We start from the raw sequence: 18,168 nt of genomic DNA on the forward strand, positions 1-18,168 counted from the left end.
TTTATGCAGGAAAATCTTTCTCACAATGCTCATGCAGCATGCTGCAAGGGTACTTGCAATGGCCCTGGGTTTCACACAGTGTGCCAGTACTGGGAGGGAGCAGAAGCACACAATATCATAGTTCGAATGAAGTGTTCAAATGAAGTGTGCGCTCTAAAAACTGTTCCATTGTGTTGCCATCTGAGAAATCAATTTTTTACACCCATGTAACTCTTTCAAACCCATATTCCTACTTACCCCTGTGTTGATTTCCACAATTACTGTAAGAAACCTGCGTATAATTATGTGACTTTTAAATTGCCACTGTGTAGTTATAGTTAGTTCAGAGTTCCCATAGCTTCTTCCCTAGCTAATAACTTTGGTGCCATTTGACGACCTCATTAAAAGAAGCATCCAAAAATATTCATCCCCTTTGACTCCTTTATTTAAAGTTCCGAACTAAGTTAGGACAAAGAAAAAGAGGGGTCCCAAAGATGTAATGTTCACTGTTAATTCTCATTGGAAAGTTGCTCTCTGATGCAGAAAAAAATGGCTGAACAGAATTACACCAACAGTATCAAAAAGTTAGAACATTACTCAGCATGCGTTTGGGGATTTGGTGTAAATCTTTTTAGTTGTTGTTTGAAAAATGACCATTTGATGAAGGGCTTGAGTTGGACATGAAGGGGTAAAAAGTTTAGTATATCTGGCCTGTTAGTATCCAGATATACTGTGATAGGTTAATTTATATGGAAGTAGCCAATCCTGATTGACTGGCAGCATCATGAAAAATATGTTGTGGCTGCAACTAGAGGACATGGGGACATGCTGCCCACTGAATGGTCCCTATTGAAATGCATCGTAGGAAAAGCCTGTTTTTGAGGTTCACAAAGAGGGACACATGTGGAGGGTGATAACAGATTTTGGTCACATAATAAATCATTTGTCGGTGGTGTGATTTTTATTGTAGGAATTCTGGTGAGTTCTCAGGTGATTTTACTCAGTGGGTAATGTTGTACGTCTACAGGGATTTGACGAACCATGTTTGAAAACAAAATGCTTTCTCTCATAGGTTTCTCATTGAGGTTACAGAAGCCACATAAGCGAAAATGAGAGCACATCTTCTATGAGTTCACACTATTTTCCTAAACTGTGGGAGAATGAAGACTGATATTCTGAGAAGAAAATGTATGTCCAACATCAGCAGCAGCCTGTCAGTTGAATCTCCAGGATTTTGGACTGGAGTGCATTTATGGCAAAAGTATAATACACTTGAATATCATCTCGATGACATCAAGCTGTACAACTGAAAATACTGCAGTAAATTAACAAAAATAAGGGGTTTCTTTTTGCCATTGAAATTATGGTTAGTGCTCCAGAAGGCTAAAATTATGATACATTTTCTATGAGTTCTTAAATGCCTTCCTGATCCATTTCAGTAAAACAGTCTGATCAGCAGAGTGAAAACATGCACTAACAACACCAGCAGCACACAGTCAGTCAACTACTGAGCAATCAACTGCAGTGTTATAACAGATGTCTAATGAACAACTAGAGGACTAACTTTTGTTTTGGAGACAAAAGAAAGGAACTCATGAATGCAATTTTATTGGAATAGTAGCAGTTAAATGTAAAGCCTTTCTTGAGGAGATGTTGAACTACTTGAGCATCAAGATGTTAATGTAGGTAATTAAACCAGTAGGTTAAAATATGAGGCGAGGTATGCATTCCTAGTAATTTGAGTGATAATGTATTCATAAAGGGGCTATAAATGGTTAAAAAGAGAGATGCCTGCATAAGTACAGCATTCCCTTTACACATCTATTCATATTCTTAGCAGCTTAATATCTCCCCAATTTTAATATAGTTGTATACTGGTAAACAAATATACATATATCTTCACTGAAAAGAGGTTATAGTAACATTATAGTTAGGTCCGGTACCAAGACCTTAACTTAGGTTGAAAAAACAGACATTCACTGAAAAAACCAACAGTTTATAACATTGTAGTTAGTTGTTGACATGAGACACAAATTCATGTTGAAAAACTCACTGAGATATGCCAGGTATACATTAGTGGTCTAACTGTAACTTGCATCCCCCATCATGCACTGCTTATGACCTCACATATTGCATCTCCCTTGACATGTGAAATGACACGTACCCAGAAACACTGATATCCCTCTGACCTAGGGTCTGATTAGATATTGGCGGATGGGTAACTCCAACACAACGGTGACAGATATCTCACCAGCCAAAATCTAGACACCATTATTTCCTATGGGATTTAGATTTTGGCAGACGCTGATATCCGTCACTGTTGTGATGTGTACCCATCCACTAATATCTAAATAAGGCCCATAGGGGCTCCATATCCAGGAGTCAAATCTAGGTACTAAAGATGCAGAGACAATGGCCATTGGAGAGAAATCATGATCTGAGCTTACCAGCACAAGGGCACACAAAACAATCATGCAAGACTTCTTAAATTTCCCAGATGAAGCTATCAATTCAGCTAGAGTCAGGCATTTTGCATCACACGTAGAAAAAGTAAAATGTCTTTATGCATTGTTTTTATGTAGGAAAATCTGCTCACTACGCTCATGCAGCATGCTGCAAGGGTACTTGCAATGGCCCTGGGTTTCACACAGTGTGCCAGTACTGGGAGGAAGCAGAAGCACACAATATCATAGTAGGCATCACAGATTTCTACTTTCTCACTTTCACCCACAATGCAGCACAGCAAGTTAAGATTAGTAAATCTGTGCCTAGCACTTACGGCAGAGAATTATGGTTGAGTACTCCTCAAACTCATACAAAATAGGAAAGTTGAAAAAGGGCATAGAAATATTAAGGAAAGACTGGACTGCAGTAAGAGCACAAGACCCTGTTTCTGATAATATCAAGGCATAGTATATAATGCTGAGACGATGAGTGAACCTTTGGGTGAAATAAAAGAAAGGTACACATACTCCTGTGCACAACTGATAGTGGTAGGTGCAACCCACAGGAAGCGTATGGGTAAAAAACGTAAGGAGGTGACAATGATGACATCAAGGTGGCATGCAAACTTAGAAAGGAGTAGCCAAAGTGGTGCAGCTAGTAACAGTGATGGGTTGAATCCTCACATAAATAAATGACTGGAACACTTTGGGCTAGATTGATCAAAGTGTCACCCAAAGCAGCAGTCAGAAATGCTGTTCTGCATTGCATGACAGGAGGAGAGCACCCTATCTACAGAAATAGAACACTCACCTTCCCCCTTCCTTGCACAAGTGCAGAATTTTGCACCACTGCCACACACACACATACACACACACCTTGCACCATAGTGCAAGGGTGTGTGCAGAAGTCTAGCATGGGTTTTGTACAGGAAGGGTACCCTTCCAGTACTAAATACTATGCCTAGATCACTGTTACAATTGTTTGTATGTTTTACGCGTGTTGTGCAGTGCAGCACACATGCAAATTGGAAAAGAAAGGAGAAATGAAAACATTTTCCATTTTAACACCAGGTTTCAGGTTTCACGTTGCATAAATTTGTGATGCAAAACTCTCTCTATTAATGTTAGCAGATAGGATTTTGGGTGGTTGCGTGGGGATGCCCATGTAGCACCCATGGAACCTCCCCTTGGCACTAAGTAGCTCAAAGCTGTGCTCCACGGTGATTTGAGTTACTTTCAGACTACTTTACAGCACAAAGCAAGTTTTGTACTGGAAAGCAAATGAATAAGAAAACATTTTGCGCTGATTAGGGTCACACAAACCCAGAGCAAAATGTCAGTAAAACTGGCCCTATATTTACTAAACACTCATACAACCCAGAGTAGGAACCAAAGTTGCTGCACTGGGATGCTTGAGAGGCAGAGGGAAGGACAGCACTGTTGTAGTTGGACTCTTGATCTAGGCAAGACTGCTGGTTTAGTAATGACAGCAGTTTTGTTCGTAGGTGACTACAAACAAGATACTAAGATATACTAAGATATGGCAATATCCTGCCCGCTCCCTGGTACTGGAGCACAGAATGGCAAACACGATTGTTAAAGTTGGCTGTGAACATACCTGCAACTGCGCTGTTGATTATTCACTTTTATGTGTCTGCATTTCCTCTCCATTTGGCACTTTTATAAAGAGAGCATTAAACCATCCTTAACGATCAGAGGATATAAGCAATGATGGCTCTGTGCAGACTGCCCTACACTGTTCCCCCCCTCCCAGGATATCAGCTGTGACACTCCCATACATGCTGTAATAAACTATTATTTTCTTTCATAGGAGATCAGTTATGACACCTCTACACATTACTAAATTTTCTTACACTTACAGTATATCAGATGTGACTCCCATAAATGCGTTAATAAACTGTTCTTATCATTCACAGGACATCAGTTGTGACACTTCTCTACAGATTACTAAATATTCTTATGCTTGCAGGATATCAGCTATGACATTTCTGTTCATACTGTAATAATCTGTTCTTAACCGTCTCATGCCATCAACTCTGGCACTTCTATATATACTGTATTAAACTGTTTTATCCTTCACAGGGTATCAGCTGTGACACTTCTATACACACTAACAAATTGTTCTTACTAGTACAGGATACCAGATGTGTCACTTCTATACATCCGCAATAAACTGTTCACAGGATAACAATTGTGATATTTCACTACATACTGTAATGAACTATTCCTATCCAGTACAGGATAATAGCTGTGACAGTTGTATACACACTAATATATTGTTCATACTCACACAGGATGTCAACTTTGACACCTCTTTACATACAGTAATAAACTATTCACAGGATTTCATCTGTGACGCTTCTAAATATACTGTAATAAACTATTCTTACCTTTGACAGGATCTCTGCTGTGACACTTCTAACATACTGTAGTAATTTGTTTACTCAAACATATTAGCTGTGATACTTCTATATATATAATAATTTAATAAACTGTTTTTATCCCCCAAAGTCCATTAGCTGTGACCTTTCTATACATACTATAATAATCTGCTCTCACCCTCACAGGATATTGGCAGTGGCTTTTTTGTACATACTGTAATAAATTGCTCTCACCCTCACAGGATATGAGTTGTGGCACTTCTATACACTATAATAAACTGTTCTTACCCCTCACAGGATATCTGCGTCGGCTTCTCCTGTAGTGTAAGTTCATTTATGGTGAATCCAGAATGTACCACAAATACTCCACCAATGAGAATGTCTCCTTCTAAGGAATAGAATGGCTGTGACGAACTCTGGAGCCTGCACCCAGGCTGCATGGTCCACACACTTACTAAGAAGCTAGCGATGAATGTTGTGTAGACACACAGCCCCATTTCCGCTAACAATGCTCCCTGGTGGCTCTGCAGTGGTCCTTACGCTATTGCAAGATGTACTTGTACACCCATGATGTAGCTACACTTTACAATTAATTGTTTACTGTCTGACATATCAGTTGCATCCTCCATCTCACTCACCCACAGAACCGGAGAAACCTGCCATCAGTGGTTATACGTAGCTCTAAAAGCTTCAGATGCAGGCCACATTATATGAAGCCAGCTTGTCTATATTCTGTTCTTTAGCATGTAAAACAGGGACAACAGTTTTTAACTTACTGTATCACCGGGAACCGTAGTTTGGATATCTTATAGCATCAGAAATTCCCTGGGGTGCACGAGATAAAAAGGTAAAGAAACTACCTCTCTAGGTATCGGATAATAACCATGTTTTAGATAATAAGTGAACGTTGTAATAAGCAGGGACAGCAGGGCAGTACTATGTCATTACTTTATGCAGCATGTGTTAGTCTGAAATTAATGAAATATGTTCATTGACTTAACCAAATAACAAACTATTGACTGCACACTTGAGCTAACATGAACTAAACTCTACACCCAACTTACACAACTGCTTGATTGGAATCCAGCAGTGGAAGACCTTGAACTCTGCTAAATGCTAATAAAACAGAAGTACTCTTGGTCAGGAAGCAGAATCATTGCTGTCATGATTCTCTCTAGTTCTCTGTGCAGGAGGTCCTCCAAAACCTGTGGCTTATGTTAAGTCATCAAGACTCCTTCTGATCAAGGGTGTCTCCTTTCATGTGATGCATCTGCTGGAAAGGCATCACTTGTTCCTTCCTGTGCCATTTGACTTCCAGTTGTGGCCTCCTGTCTCTTCCTCTCATGTGTTGGGGGTGTATTTCTTGTTCTTTCTTGTGGTACTTCACTTCAAGTTATGTTTGCCTGTCCTTCCCTGTCATGCACTTCATCTGCTGAGAAGGATTTCTTTTCTATCTTCCTGTGGCACTTCACTTCAAGTTGTGTTTGCCTGTGTTTCTATCATGCACTTCTTGTTCTTTCCTGTACACTTCAATTTAGGGCCTCCTGTCTGTCTCTATTCTGTGCTTCATCTGCTGAGAAGGAGTCTCTTGTTTCTTCCTTTGACACTTAACTCCAAGTGGCCACTTGTGGGCTCCCTCAAGCTGACTATAAATAGTCTTTATTGAGGCCGCCCAGATTCTGAGTTTGCAAAGCACCAGTGGGACCAAAATATGATGGTCACAAAGGTTACACATCTGAAGAAAGTTCACGCCTGTGTTGATAGTTCAAAGAGCAGTGCACTGGCTTCTGGCTATGTTGAAAACCTGTCTAATGCATAAGATGTATTATGGGGATTAGCACTAATGTCTTAGTGAGGGGTGTCCATGCTACAGGACTCCACAACCCATGCATTCTGGTTTACTTTCTTTATTACGGACCCCTCATATGAAATGTTCATGTACTGGGGTCAGTCCTTAGAGAATATAGATCATGTCCTGTATTATAAGAACCTCTCCTTATAATCTGTGGCCTTCAACATCATATGTTCTCTTGCAAAACCGTTTAGACTTTCTTGTTCTGCTGATTATTTTACTGAGAGGATAGTTTTCTCTGCCTCCTGCCCAGGTATCAGGTGTTATTTTTTTATCAGTTTAGTTTTATGTTGTACTCATCACCATGAATCCTCTAGTGATGTTAAATCTATCTAATCAAATAAAATGCATTTGCCTATAGTTTCTTGATTTAGTGATTAATATGTCAATTGAAAGATTCCTATCCAAAGATTCAGAACATTGACATCTTTATGTAATACACTCAAAATGGCTTAGGCATACAAATATTTGCAGCACAAAAAAATGGCAATGATTTAACAAGTATCTCAAACACCTATACCACAAATCTCACTTTTAGTAAATCAACACCAGGGATACATAGGGGGTCATTATGACCCTGGCGATGAGTGTAAATGTGGCGGTAGTACCACCAACAGGCTGGCGGTACATACCACCACATTATGAGAATGTCCGGTTGGCTGCAGCCAAACCACCACTTCTCCACTCATACCGCCATGGCGGTATTAGCCGCCGGGCCGGAGATGTCAATCTCCAGCCCAGCGGCCAGCATAGTACCGCCAACAGCATTATGAGCCTGCCTACCACTATGGTTTTCGTGACGTTAGCAATGCCACGAAAACCATGGCGGTAGGCCCTTCCGGTTACAGGGAGTTCCTTTCTGTCACCGGTAGGCAGCTCCCCCACCCCCAAACACTCACCAGACATCCCCCCTCCATCCAAACTTCCCCCTTCCCTCCGATCCTCAAACACACCCCCTTTGATCCTCACACCCCCCCCTCCGATCCTCACACTCATCCCCCCACCATCCATACACGCACACACCGCAGACACGCTCCAAGCATATAGCCAATCACTCACACTGGCATACATGCACTCACTTCACTATTCTTACACAAATTCATTCACATGCATACAACCATGCAAACAACACAACACACACAGATGCATTCACACACTCACTCACACACTCAGACACATACACACAAAACTCCCACCTTCGCACACCCCTCCCCTGTCGGAAGCCCGACTTATGCCAAGGAGGTCTTACAGCAGGGAATGGGAAGGGGCGCTGCTACCGCCAGCAGAACCCCGCTAGCAGAACACCGCCAGGCTGTATCACAGGTCATGATACAGCTGGCGGCGCTCAACTGGCGTGGCAATGCTGGTCGTAGCATTGCTAGCTTACCACCATCCGCCAGTATGATCACTGCCGGATTTCCATCCTTATTGTGGCGTAAGTAAGCAATGCTCATTATATGGCGGACGGATGGTAGCTGCGGTGGCGGTATCTTGGTGGCCGTAACAACGGCTGTAGGCGGTTTTTACAGCCGATGTCAAAATAACCACCATAGTGAGTTGAAAGGTTTACATTGTACCACATGAATTTGGCATCCTTGCTAAAAAAAAAAAGACTGGCAAAGCCAGTAAGTTGTGCCTTTAATATGCAATTGCAGACCAATTGGCTTTGCAAATGGTTTCTTGCTTTAACCTACTGTATGGTTTAAAGTATTCCAAGATGGTCGACAGTGTGTGCACATGCTTGCAGATGTACAGGTGGCCATTTTGGAATGTTTTTTAGTCAAATTATACCAAAAAGTGTTTTAAATATGGTCACTGTGCATAAGCATGCATGCAAGGACCTTAACGGTCATTTTGCAATGATTTGAATTGTAGTTTACTAAAAACCAAAGACACACTCCATACTGATGGATTTATCAGAATGTGTGAAACTGTCAAAACAGCCTTTTTTGTTTTACATAATTATTACTTTATCATTAGGAAATGACAGGTGGACATTTTTGAAAGGTAAATTATAAATACAAGTATATTATATGCAAATTGAGATTTCTCACAGCTTAAAGGCATTTCCCCAGGCCTAAATGTCCACAGTGTACAACATTCACACATGCTAAAATCTCTTACATTTGTGCAATCACACTTTGAATTTGAAAATATTTCCCTGTGGAACAATGCCCTGCCATGTACCCTTACAAATTCTTCTGCTAGAAATATATGTTACCCTTCTCTGAAGTCAATGTCAAGCCCTTTTCAGAATGGAAAGGCCCCTATTGATCTGTGGCATTTCCCACCAATTACCTTTGTGGGTGTTCCCATTTTGTTCCAGAAAAACCATATATTTATGGAAAGTAGACAGAACTCTAAATTTGACAAGGTGTCATGTGTGTAGATCCCTCAAGGTTTTCCAAAAGAAACTAACTGTTGAAATGAATATATATAAAAAACAAGTAGGAAAAAACAGTCTTTCGAGACAATGTTTTCACAAAGCTCTGCTGGCCCCTAGGGACACCTAGAAAACCTGTCCATTTCTGAAAACTAGACCCCTAGGGAAATCCAGGACAGGGTGATTTGCATGACTGTCACCAGGTTGTTTTACCTAGAATCCCTTGCACACCCTAAACTTTGACTTAAAAATTATATTTTCCTTCCTGGATGGGGATCAAAGGCCTCTCAGGGAAAAGTGCCAAAGCCAGAGATTTCTGAAAACTAGACACCCAGAATAGTCCAGGGTGGTATGTCTTGTGCAGATCCCACAATTATCACCCACAATGCCCTACAAATCTCCAACGTTGCCTAAAATTGCACATTTGCCTTGCTTTTCTGTGAGGTGAACTTCTATAATCAGTAGGAACCCACAAAATACCTACTTCTTAGTGTTCTTTCACTTGTCACAATGAACATGCTACCTCACTTGTGTGACTGAGCCTAGTACACGTAAGAGGCAAGCATCAAACTAAGGTTAATCGGAGTCTTGTGGAGGGACTCTCATGCACAATTTTCTCATCAATAATTTCAATGCAAATTTTGCAGTGGTATTATCAATTATATCATAGAAGGTGTCATGAGTGATGTAATATGTGGGCTAATTAGCAGTACATGGCAAGGGCATGATTAGGGCACAATTTATAGTTACTTAAGATAACCAACTACTGAATTTCGATGGTTTTGTGTGTGTAAAATCTGAACCTAGCTATAACGTCCCTATAACCTTTGTTTTTTTTTCAGTAAACGTCTAAGGTTTTTAAAATTTTATTTTCTAACTGTAATGTCCCAGTAACCTTGGTATTATTCAGTGAATTTCTATGATTTTTTAATGCTACTTCCTAACTATAACATCCCTGAAGTCTTTATTTTTTTATGTCAATTTCTGAGGTTTTTTAATTTCAATTCAGTTTCTTAATTATAACGGCATTGTAAGTTTTTTTTTTCAGTGAGTTTTTTAATATAAATTGTGCTACAATTTCACCTACAAGTATCTTATAGTGATACTATTTTTTGCAATCATAAAACTTCATTTTACTCTAACAAATAGTATTATTATACATTTTAAAAGTAAAAAGCACAATTGAAGGTGGTCTAATTTATGTACTCATTTTGTAAATGCAAAAAAAGTTAGTCCTTTTTTAAATTATTTATTGGATCTGTCGCAGATCTGAATACGGATACTCAATGGTTTCTAATACCTCTGACATTGTGGCAACTGAGCCGCAAATCTGGATTCACGGATTCATCAAAACCTGTAAAAATGTAAATAAGCTATAGATAGGTCCCTTAGATTTTAATATTGACATCAGAGGAAACATATCCATATCCATATATACATATGTGGATATTTATAAACATAGTTATTTATTTTATGAGTTTGGTGGATCCATGAATCCGTGGACAGGATCTGTGAGTCCACTCAAGGACAGGGAACACCCAAACCTCAATTTCTGATCAGGTACACTACAACCCCACCCGAGTTCATAGCAAACCACACCCGAAATCTCTCATTTAGGTTTCACCTCTATATAGGTAGTACTGAGAGTCAGTGCTGCTGTGTCTTTTGTTTGGATTTGCAGAGAACAGCTTCATGCTCTTCAAGTATGTCTGCAGAAGGAGCAGGACCACCTGAACCGGCTTCAGTTCAGGAGGAACAGATGCCACCTGCAAAGAAGGAGAGCGATGTTTGTCAATATTTCACTATGCCATCAAGGGAAAAAAGTAACCGCCAAATTTGGGCAGTGCAACAAAGACGCGAAGCAGTTATCAAGAGGCACTGGGAAGAAATATTCTCATGGAACAAGTTCCATGTGGAAGCACCCCAAAACTATACATGGACAAACTTACAATTAGATTATGTGGGAGAAGTGAGATGGAGCAGCAGCATGGTCAACATCTGCAGGATCCTTGAAGGAACCATCAGCGCTGCAAGTAATAACTGTTCCAGCTTTCTGTGAGAAGCTTTCTGAAATGGTTACTCACTTCGTCAAATGCCAGATGCCAGTGGTTTTTAAGATGTAGTCCGTGTATTAATACCTGGATGCAGTGAACAATCAATGCTGTTAAGTATTTTTTTTGATCCGGATGCTTCTTCTCGGTTGCCTTCCATTAACCCTTTCACTACCTTGTTTATTTTGGTCCCTAAAATAGTATAAAACTGTAAGAAAAACCTTCTGAAAAACTGTACTTTTAGAGCCATTCCTTCTGGTCAAAGAGAGAGCTGACTATGTGTTGTATGTTTTTGTACAATTGTATATTTAAGTGTTTTTGATTTTTTGAAAGTGTATACAACACACACCCCACATAAGTGAAATTAAAATAGTACATGTGACTACTTTGATATTCAACAAGGAGAATTAACATATACAGTATTACAAAAGACAGTAGCAAATGTTCTACAATGCTAACATGAAAATGAATATATAAATGACTGTATGGATGTGTCAGTAAGTATCAGTGTTTGTGTAAGTGTGAGTGTCTCTCTGGGTGTGTGCTGGGTGTGTGATTAGCTGTATCTGTGTTTGCGTGGGTATGTGAATGGCTGCAGCACTGTGTGAGTAGATGTGTAAGTGGGTGTATCAGTGTGTGACTTTGTGTGAGTGCCTGTATTGATGTGTGAATAGGTGTGTGACTGGCTGTACCTGTGTGTAAGTGGGTGTATGAGTGGCTATACCTGTGTGTGGCTGGGTGTGTGACTGGTTGTATTAGTATGTGAGTGCATGTGTGAGTGGCCGCATCAGTGTGTGATTGTGTGTCAGTGACTGTATAGGTGTGTGACTGGGTGTGTGACTGGCGGCACCTGTGTGTGAGTGGATGTGTGAGTGGCTATACCTGTGTGTGGCTGGGTGTGTGAGTGCTGTACCAGTTTGAGAGTGGCGGAAGCAGTATGTGAGTGGGTGTCAGAGTAGCTGTATTGGTGTGGGGTCGGGTGTGTGAGTACATGTATTGTGTGTGAGTGGGTGTATGAGCGGTTCTCTTGGTATGTGACTGGGTATGTTAATGGCCATCTTTTTTAGACATATTTTGCAGGTTAACCCCTGTCTTACACAAAATGCCTAACAGCATTACCTAGTCCAGACAAATCACTTTTAAATAAGAGAAGGAACATTTTGGGAATACTCCATCAAAATCTGTGCTCCTCTGAATATAATCTTGTTGAGCTATACTCAGCTACATGTATAAGTCCAAGGTGCTCATATACTGTTCACCTACACCAGTTGGAAACAGTTGTGGAAATTAATAAGCCTCTAAACTTTTCTTACAAATACTCATTGGAGCTCATTTTGCTTGTTTTATCTGATGCAATTTAATGGCATCCCCATAAACTCTTTCAAATAAAATGGGTAGATACTATAGTGTTCATGTACTTCTTCACATCTGCTTCTAGCCATGTTTTCAAACTGTCCACTTTAAGGCAATATTTCTTCCTCTATGCAAATTCCATGTGCAACAGCATCTACATTTTTGTAATACACATTATTCTGTGTGAGATAGAACATCGCTCTCTTCACCTTACTCACATCCACCAGTCCCTACCATATTTTTTGTTTATATGGGCACACCAATGACTAGAATAATGACTGGTTTATCCAGATCTCTCGCTACACCCACAGTTTCAATATTGCATTTAAAATCTAACGGAAAGTAGTCAACTCTATCTTTAAGGCCTTTTTGTAGCTCAGTCGGTGGTAGTTTCACACTCTTTGGTTCCATATGAACTATTGCTTGAAAGGGGTGTATATCTGTATTGTTTCATAAATATTTAGATGTTGAAGTTCCTGTGGAATTTGAATGAACTCTAATTTATTATGTATTGCTCTGGCAAGTATTGTGTTGGTCTACAATTTATCATAACAAAACTTGCAGACGATCTGGTGTGCAGACAAATCAAAATGTTCTTCTACAAAATAAATAGACTGCAAATTCTAGCCACTTTTCTCTGTTTTGCTGTTTAGTTTTCAATAACACTCAAATTTGACCTTTGTAGTGAGTGTGCCGACAACAAATACAAATATAGGGGCAGATTTATACTTTTTGCCACAAACCTGTGTTAGCGCAGGTTTGCAGCAAAAACTATAGTGCCAGCTAGCGCCATTCCTAAACGCCAGCTGGGTGCCATATTTAAGGAATGGCGCTAGCCAGCGCTAAGGCCCTGTTTGCGTCCTTTGCAATGCAAACAGTGCCTGGGAGGCGTAGTGGGAACCGGGCTTGTGCGCAAGATTATGGCGCTACACTGTTTAGTGGCAAAAAAATTGCCTCTAAGCAGTGTAGGACCATTTTTTGGCCCACAAGCCTCATGGACATGGCTCCTATCTTAGTATATATATATATATATATATATATAAAAGAAGGCAAGACCTCTATTTCCTGAAATTGATACCGATCTGATACAGAATTGTAACCTCATCTCTGTGACATGTATTTCCAGATAACTAATGTCATGTTGATAAATCATGTCTTTCTAAGAATTTTATTTTTGATTCATTCCAAATCCTGAGATCCATCTGCTTACATCCATGTGGTTTCTTTGCATAACAAGCATTTCTCTGATTTAGTAGCAGGCTTTTTCATATTACACCCCTTTCCATTTCTGCAATAGGCTTTACATATGCTATAAATAGTTGGCGTCCCTGTTGAATGTCTTTTTGACTTTTCGATGACTTGGACATAAGTTTCATTGTTATCAAGGCTCATTTGAGATTGCTTCTATGCCATAGATTTGTAGGTTAGCTGGTTCAGGAGCATCAACATCTGGTCAGTGTTTACTTATCGAAGATTCTGGTTAGATAAATTTGATTTCTCTCATGCAGGGCCTAGTTGATGATTTAAATCACTTTGACCAAAGTGTGCTGTTATACTGGGAGTGCCTAGGTACGGAACAGAATTTTAATCATATTCCTTTTGTGTCAGTGCATGGAGACTTCAAGGCCTTTGTCATAAAATTGACTCCACAACTGTAACACAATGTTGTGAATCACCCAGGGAAATACCTGAGGAAGCATGAGGGGAAGAAACCACTTTTATTCATCTTGTTGGGAAAATAAAGTGTGATTAGAAATAAAGCTGATTCCAAGGTTTAGGTTCTCAACTGTTGTCAGCTGGTTGAGAGGTCTACAGTGAGGTTGGTCAACTGAGACAGACACCATGAGCAATTGGGTCCATGAGCAGGATCTCATGATGGGATCTGGTTGTGAAAGATTCAATAATTTTGGCCAAGGAGTCTATTTTAGTGTTGTCAGAACATGGGAAAAGTTCCAACTCTGATGGCCTCCTGCAAGGTATGTATTTAGAAACAATATTATAGGTAACCGTAGATCCATAGATTTGAAAGCTAGTAGCTTTTGGTGCTTAATAGAACATGAGAATGTTGAGAGATCTAATAGAGACATTAGAATGCAGACAATCAATAATCACGAGTACTTCTGCATCATCATTCAATGCGTTTCTTGTGGTTATCTCTGCTCAATTTTACTCTGAGTGGGTGGAATGTTCTAATGGAAATATATAGGCCCTCATTACAACATTGGCGGTAAATGCTGCTTACCGCTGTGCAGAAGACCACCAATACACCGCCGTGGAATTCCGCCACAGCTATTATGACCCACAGCTCAGAATCCACCAAAATCTAGACACCCACACAAGTCCGCCACACCAAAGGTCAGTAATAAACTGGCAATAACAAAACCTCCACCGTCAAACCAACAGGAATATGCCCACACTATCACGGCCCACGAATCCACGTGACGGTCTTTCAACCGCGGTATTCCATTGGCAGTACACACCGCCGCACTCAAAATACACACACATTTACAAATACTAGCACATTGGACAATTCCAAATACACACACCTGATGCATATACACACACCACTCCCACACACCCAATACAATATAAAACACACACCCACATTACCCACAAACCCTTACTACCAAAATTTTGAAGAAGGCCAGAGAGACAGCAAAGCAAAGACAACACCAGCATAGAGAGGCACACAACACCATCACACATACATATCCACACACAAAACACCACACACCCCCAAACATAACCCCACACATCACAACACACACCACCTCACACATCACCTACACCACCCCATGGCACCGCAAAGACACCCCAGGAGCTCAGGGTCATGGTGGAGGAAATCATCCGGGTAGAGCCACACCTATGCGGATCACAGGTGCAGCACACCACCATAGCTAGGAAGATGGAGCTATGGCTCAGAATCGTGGACAGGATCAATGCAGTGGGACAGCACCCAAGAACACAGGATGACATCAGGAAGAGGTGGAACGACCTACGGGGGAAGATGCGTTCCGTGGTCTCAAGACACCACATTGCGGTTCAGACGACTGGCGGTGGACCCCCACTTACTCCCCAGAACTAACAACATGGGAGGAGCAGGTCTTGGCTATACTGCATCCTGAGGGCCTCGCAGGAGTAGCTGGAGGAATGTACTCTGGCAAGTTAAATCTTTAACTACTTCATCCCCCACCCTACCTGCATGCTATTACATACCCCCACCCTCGCCCTCACCCCCATCACTCCAACTCCTCACATATGTCCCACTATCACAAACCACACATCCCAACATCAAGCCCTGCATGCAACAACAAAGCATGGACACCCATCACCAATGCATGTCCACTACACATACCCACCAAGACCCCTAAACAATTATCACACAAGGTCCTACACAGGAATGGAAGCACTGGGGTACAGGGTCACCCACCCATTGCACACCATGGCACATACAGATGCAATAATCATGCCTTTACACCCCTGCAGGACCCCTACCCAACGTCACCAGACAGGAGGTTCCAGACCTGTCCACTCCACCCACAGAAGAGGCCCACAGTGATGACAGCAGCTCTGTCAAACTGGATCTAGATGACCAGCCCGGCCCATCTGGGACCTCGGGACAGTCGGTTCCCCTCACACAGTCACAGGCCACCACAGAGCCTCCCCCCTCAGGAAACACCAGCACAGTACCCACCCAGCGGGCCCATACCTCTCTCCCCAGGACAAGTCAAGTAGCAGTGTGTCCACCACTACAGGGAACCTAGGTCAACCCACCACCCCAAGAACAGCAGGGACCTGGGGGCAGTGGAAGTGGGTACACGGTTCAGGGGACAGGGGCCCAGGAAAACCAGGGAACTGGGAGGGCTGCTGTGCGACAGGGGGAGGACAGGCCAAGGGAACCCACTCTCCACGAGGCCCTCTCCAACATCATGGGAGCCTACCACCATTCCCAGGAGACGATGGCAACGGTACATCTATGCATTGTATCAAAAAAATCAAAAACATGACCTTTGTTAGCACTCATCAAATGAATGATACTTATCCAGTCCTTCTCTAGGTACCTGTAAGACTGAACTATCTATTTAACCCTGCCCTAAAGGTTAATGTCCAGGTTACAAGTTGTGGCAAACTGAACAACCAGAACCGTGTCTACTGTAAGAAAGCACATGTTCATGTCTCAAATAGGCACTCAGCCTTAGGTGTCCCCAGGAGAAACCCATATCAAGATAAGTATACTGGGCGTTACCTGGAAGGCAATCCATGGTCCGTTGCCAAGGTACCTTACAAAGCACCTTTTGTTTTCTATAGCACGTAAATACCTGTTTTAGTGAAAACTCATTTTCCTTAAAGCAGTGGCAAAATAGCCTTGGCAGCAGGTGCTTTGACGTGCTGTACACAGCTCTTTGGCATTGGATAGCGAGTACCTGTCAGAACACCTTATTACTGAGCAGCATCAAAAACTTACTATAAAACTTAATCCGAAAAAGACTCCTGTTTCAGCGTTTGACCAGGTCACTTTAATAGATAAGCCTGCAGTCTGCCTTTATCTATGTCAGATGCAGGTTTCAAAGCACAATATCCGATATGTAAAAGCATTATTTTGATCTCAGCTCAGCAGAGTAATAGTTTATCATCACTTGAGAATGTTAAACTCATTTATTTCCTTTTTGAAATGTAAGTTTGAATCTACGAAATGTACATGTGAAAGCACCTTAAGTGTTGCCCTCATCAAGGTGTCTAAAGAAATGTGAATAAAGGCACATAAGCACATTTGGAATGCATTGTGACATGACGTCATGTGTGCTGTGCTATTGTACTCTTCAGCACACTAAAAGAAACCTTCAAGCTACCTGAGAGCCAAAAAATAAAATTAATAAAATGAATTGAAATAAAAGAGAACAATCATTCTGTGTAGCTTATAGGGAAGAACACATTATTGAAAAAGGGGTGTGAACAACATAGGCTGCTTAGTTATAGTGGCTTCACAATTAAAGTGAAATGGGCCAGAAGGAGGTTGATGTAAGATAAGGATTGACAGCGCAATTTAGATTCTTTGGGAAACCCTGGAGCGGAAGAATTATAATTATTATATTGACTTCTAAAGCAGTCAGGTCCCCACAGGGTTTCCCAGCGTTAAGCATAGGTAGAGATGGCCTGTAGGATTAAAACAATCAGTTATTGAGGATCTCAGGAAAAGCCTTACTGAAGTGCAGTTTCTCAAACATTCCAGGGAAAAGTTCCACAACTTTGAGCCCAAATGTGTGAAGGAGTGACCTCCCATGCGAGCCAAGAGGGTTCGCGCAAGGCCTGATTAAGTGATTTGAGCATCCTTGCAGGCTGGTAGGGTGTTCGGTCTCAGTACTTGGTCAGCACTTGACATTTCAACAAGTGCTGAGCGTAGTTGGAATGTGGGATTGGAATGTGGTGTGATGGAATGTGGGCGGTTAAGGGTTGAGAGAGAGAGAGAGAGGAAATCAAGTGGAAAAGGTTGTATTAACGTGCTGGATCATCCTGCTTAAGTCAATAAACTTACTTTGAAGACACGCATAGAATCATTGTATTTGCAACAAGGGAGCTGTAGGCAGGACAATCCCCCATGCATGCAGTCCGTACTGTCAGTTGGCTCTTCGTTGCGAGTGACGTGGCCTTCGGTTGAAGCTTGGAAGCGGGATCTACCCTCATCCAGATCAACATTGCAATGATC

General features: G+C 41.4%; 1 protein-coding gene across 1 annotated transcript in view; it reads right to left on the reverse strand.

The window, feature by feature from the left end:
* The window catches only part of LOC138249300 (vomeronasal type-2 receptor 26-like), a 200,991-nt gene that overhangs the window by 41,688 nt on the left and 141,135 nt on the right, over positions 1 to 18,168 (reverse strand). Inside the window, exon 8 of the mRNA XM_069203257.1 lies at positions 10,702 to 10,826. Within this exon, the coding sequence (XP_069059358.1) occupies positions 10,702 to 10,826 (125 nt within the window). The remainder of the gene's footprint in view (positions 1 to 10,701; positions 10,827 to 18,168) is intronic.

This window comes from Pleurodeles waltl, chromosome 8 (assembly GCF_031143425.1).
Source record: "Pleurodeles waltl isolate 20211129_DDA chromosome 8, aPleWal1.hap1.20221129, whole genome shotgun sequence".
Lineage (NCBI taxonomy): Eukaryota > Metazoa > Chordata > Amphibia > Caudata > Salamandridae > Pleurodeles > Pleurodeles waltl.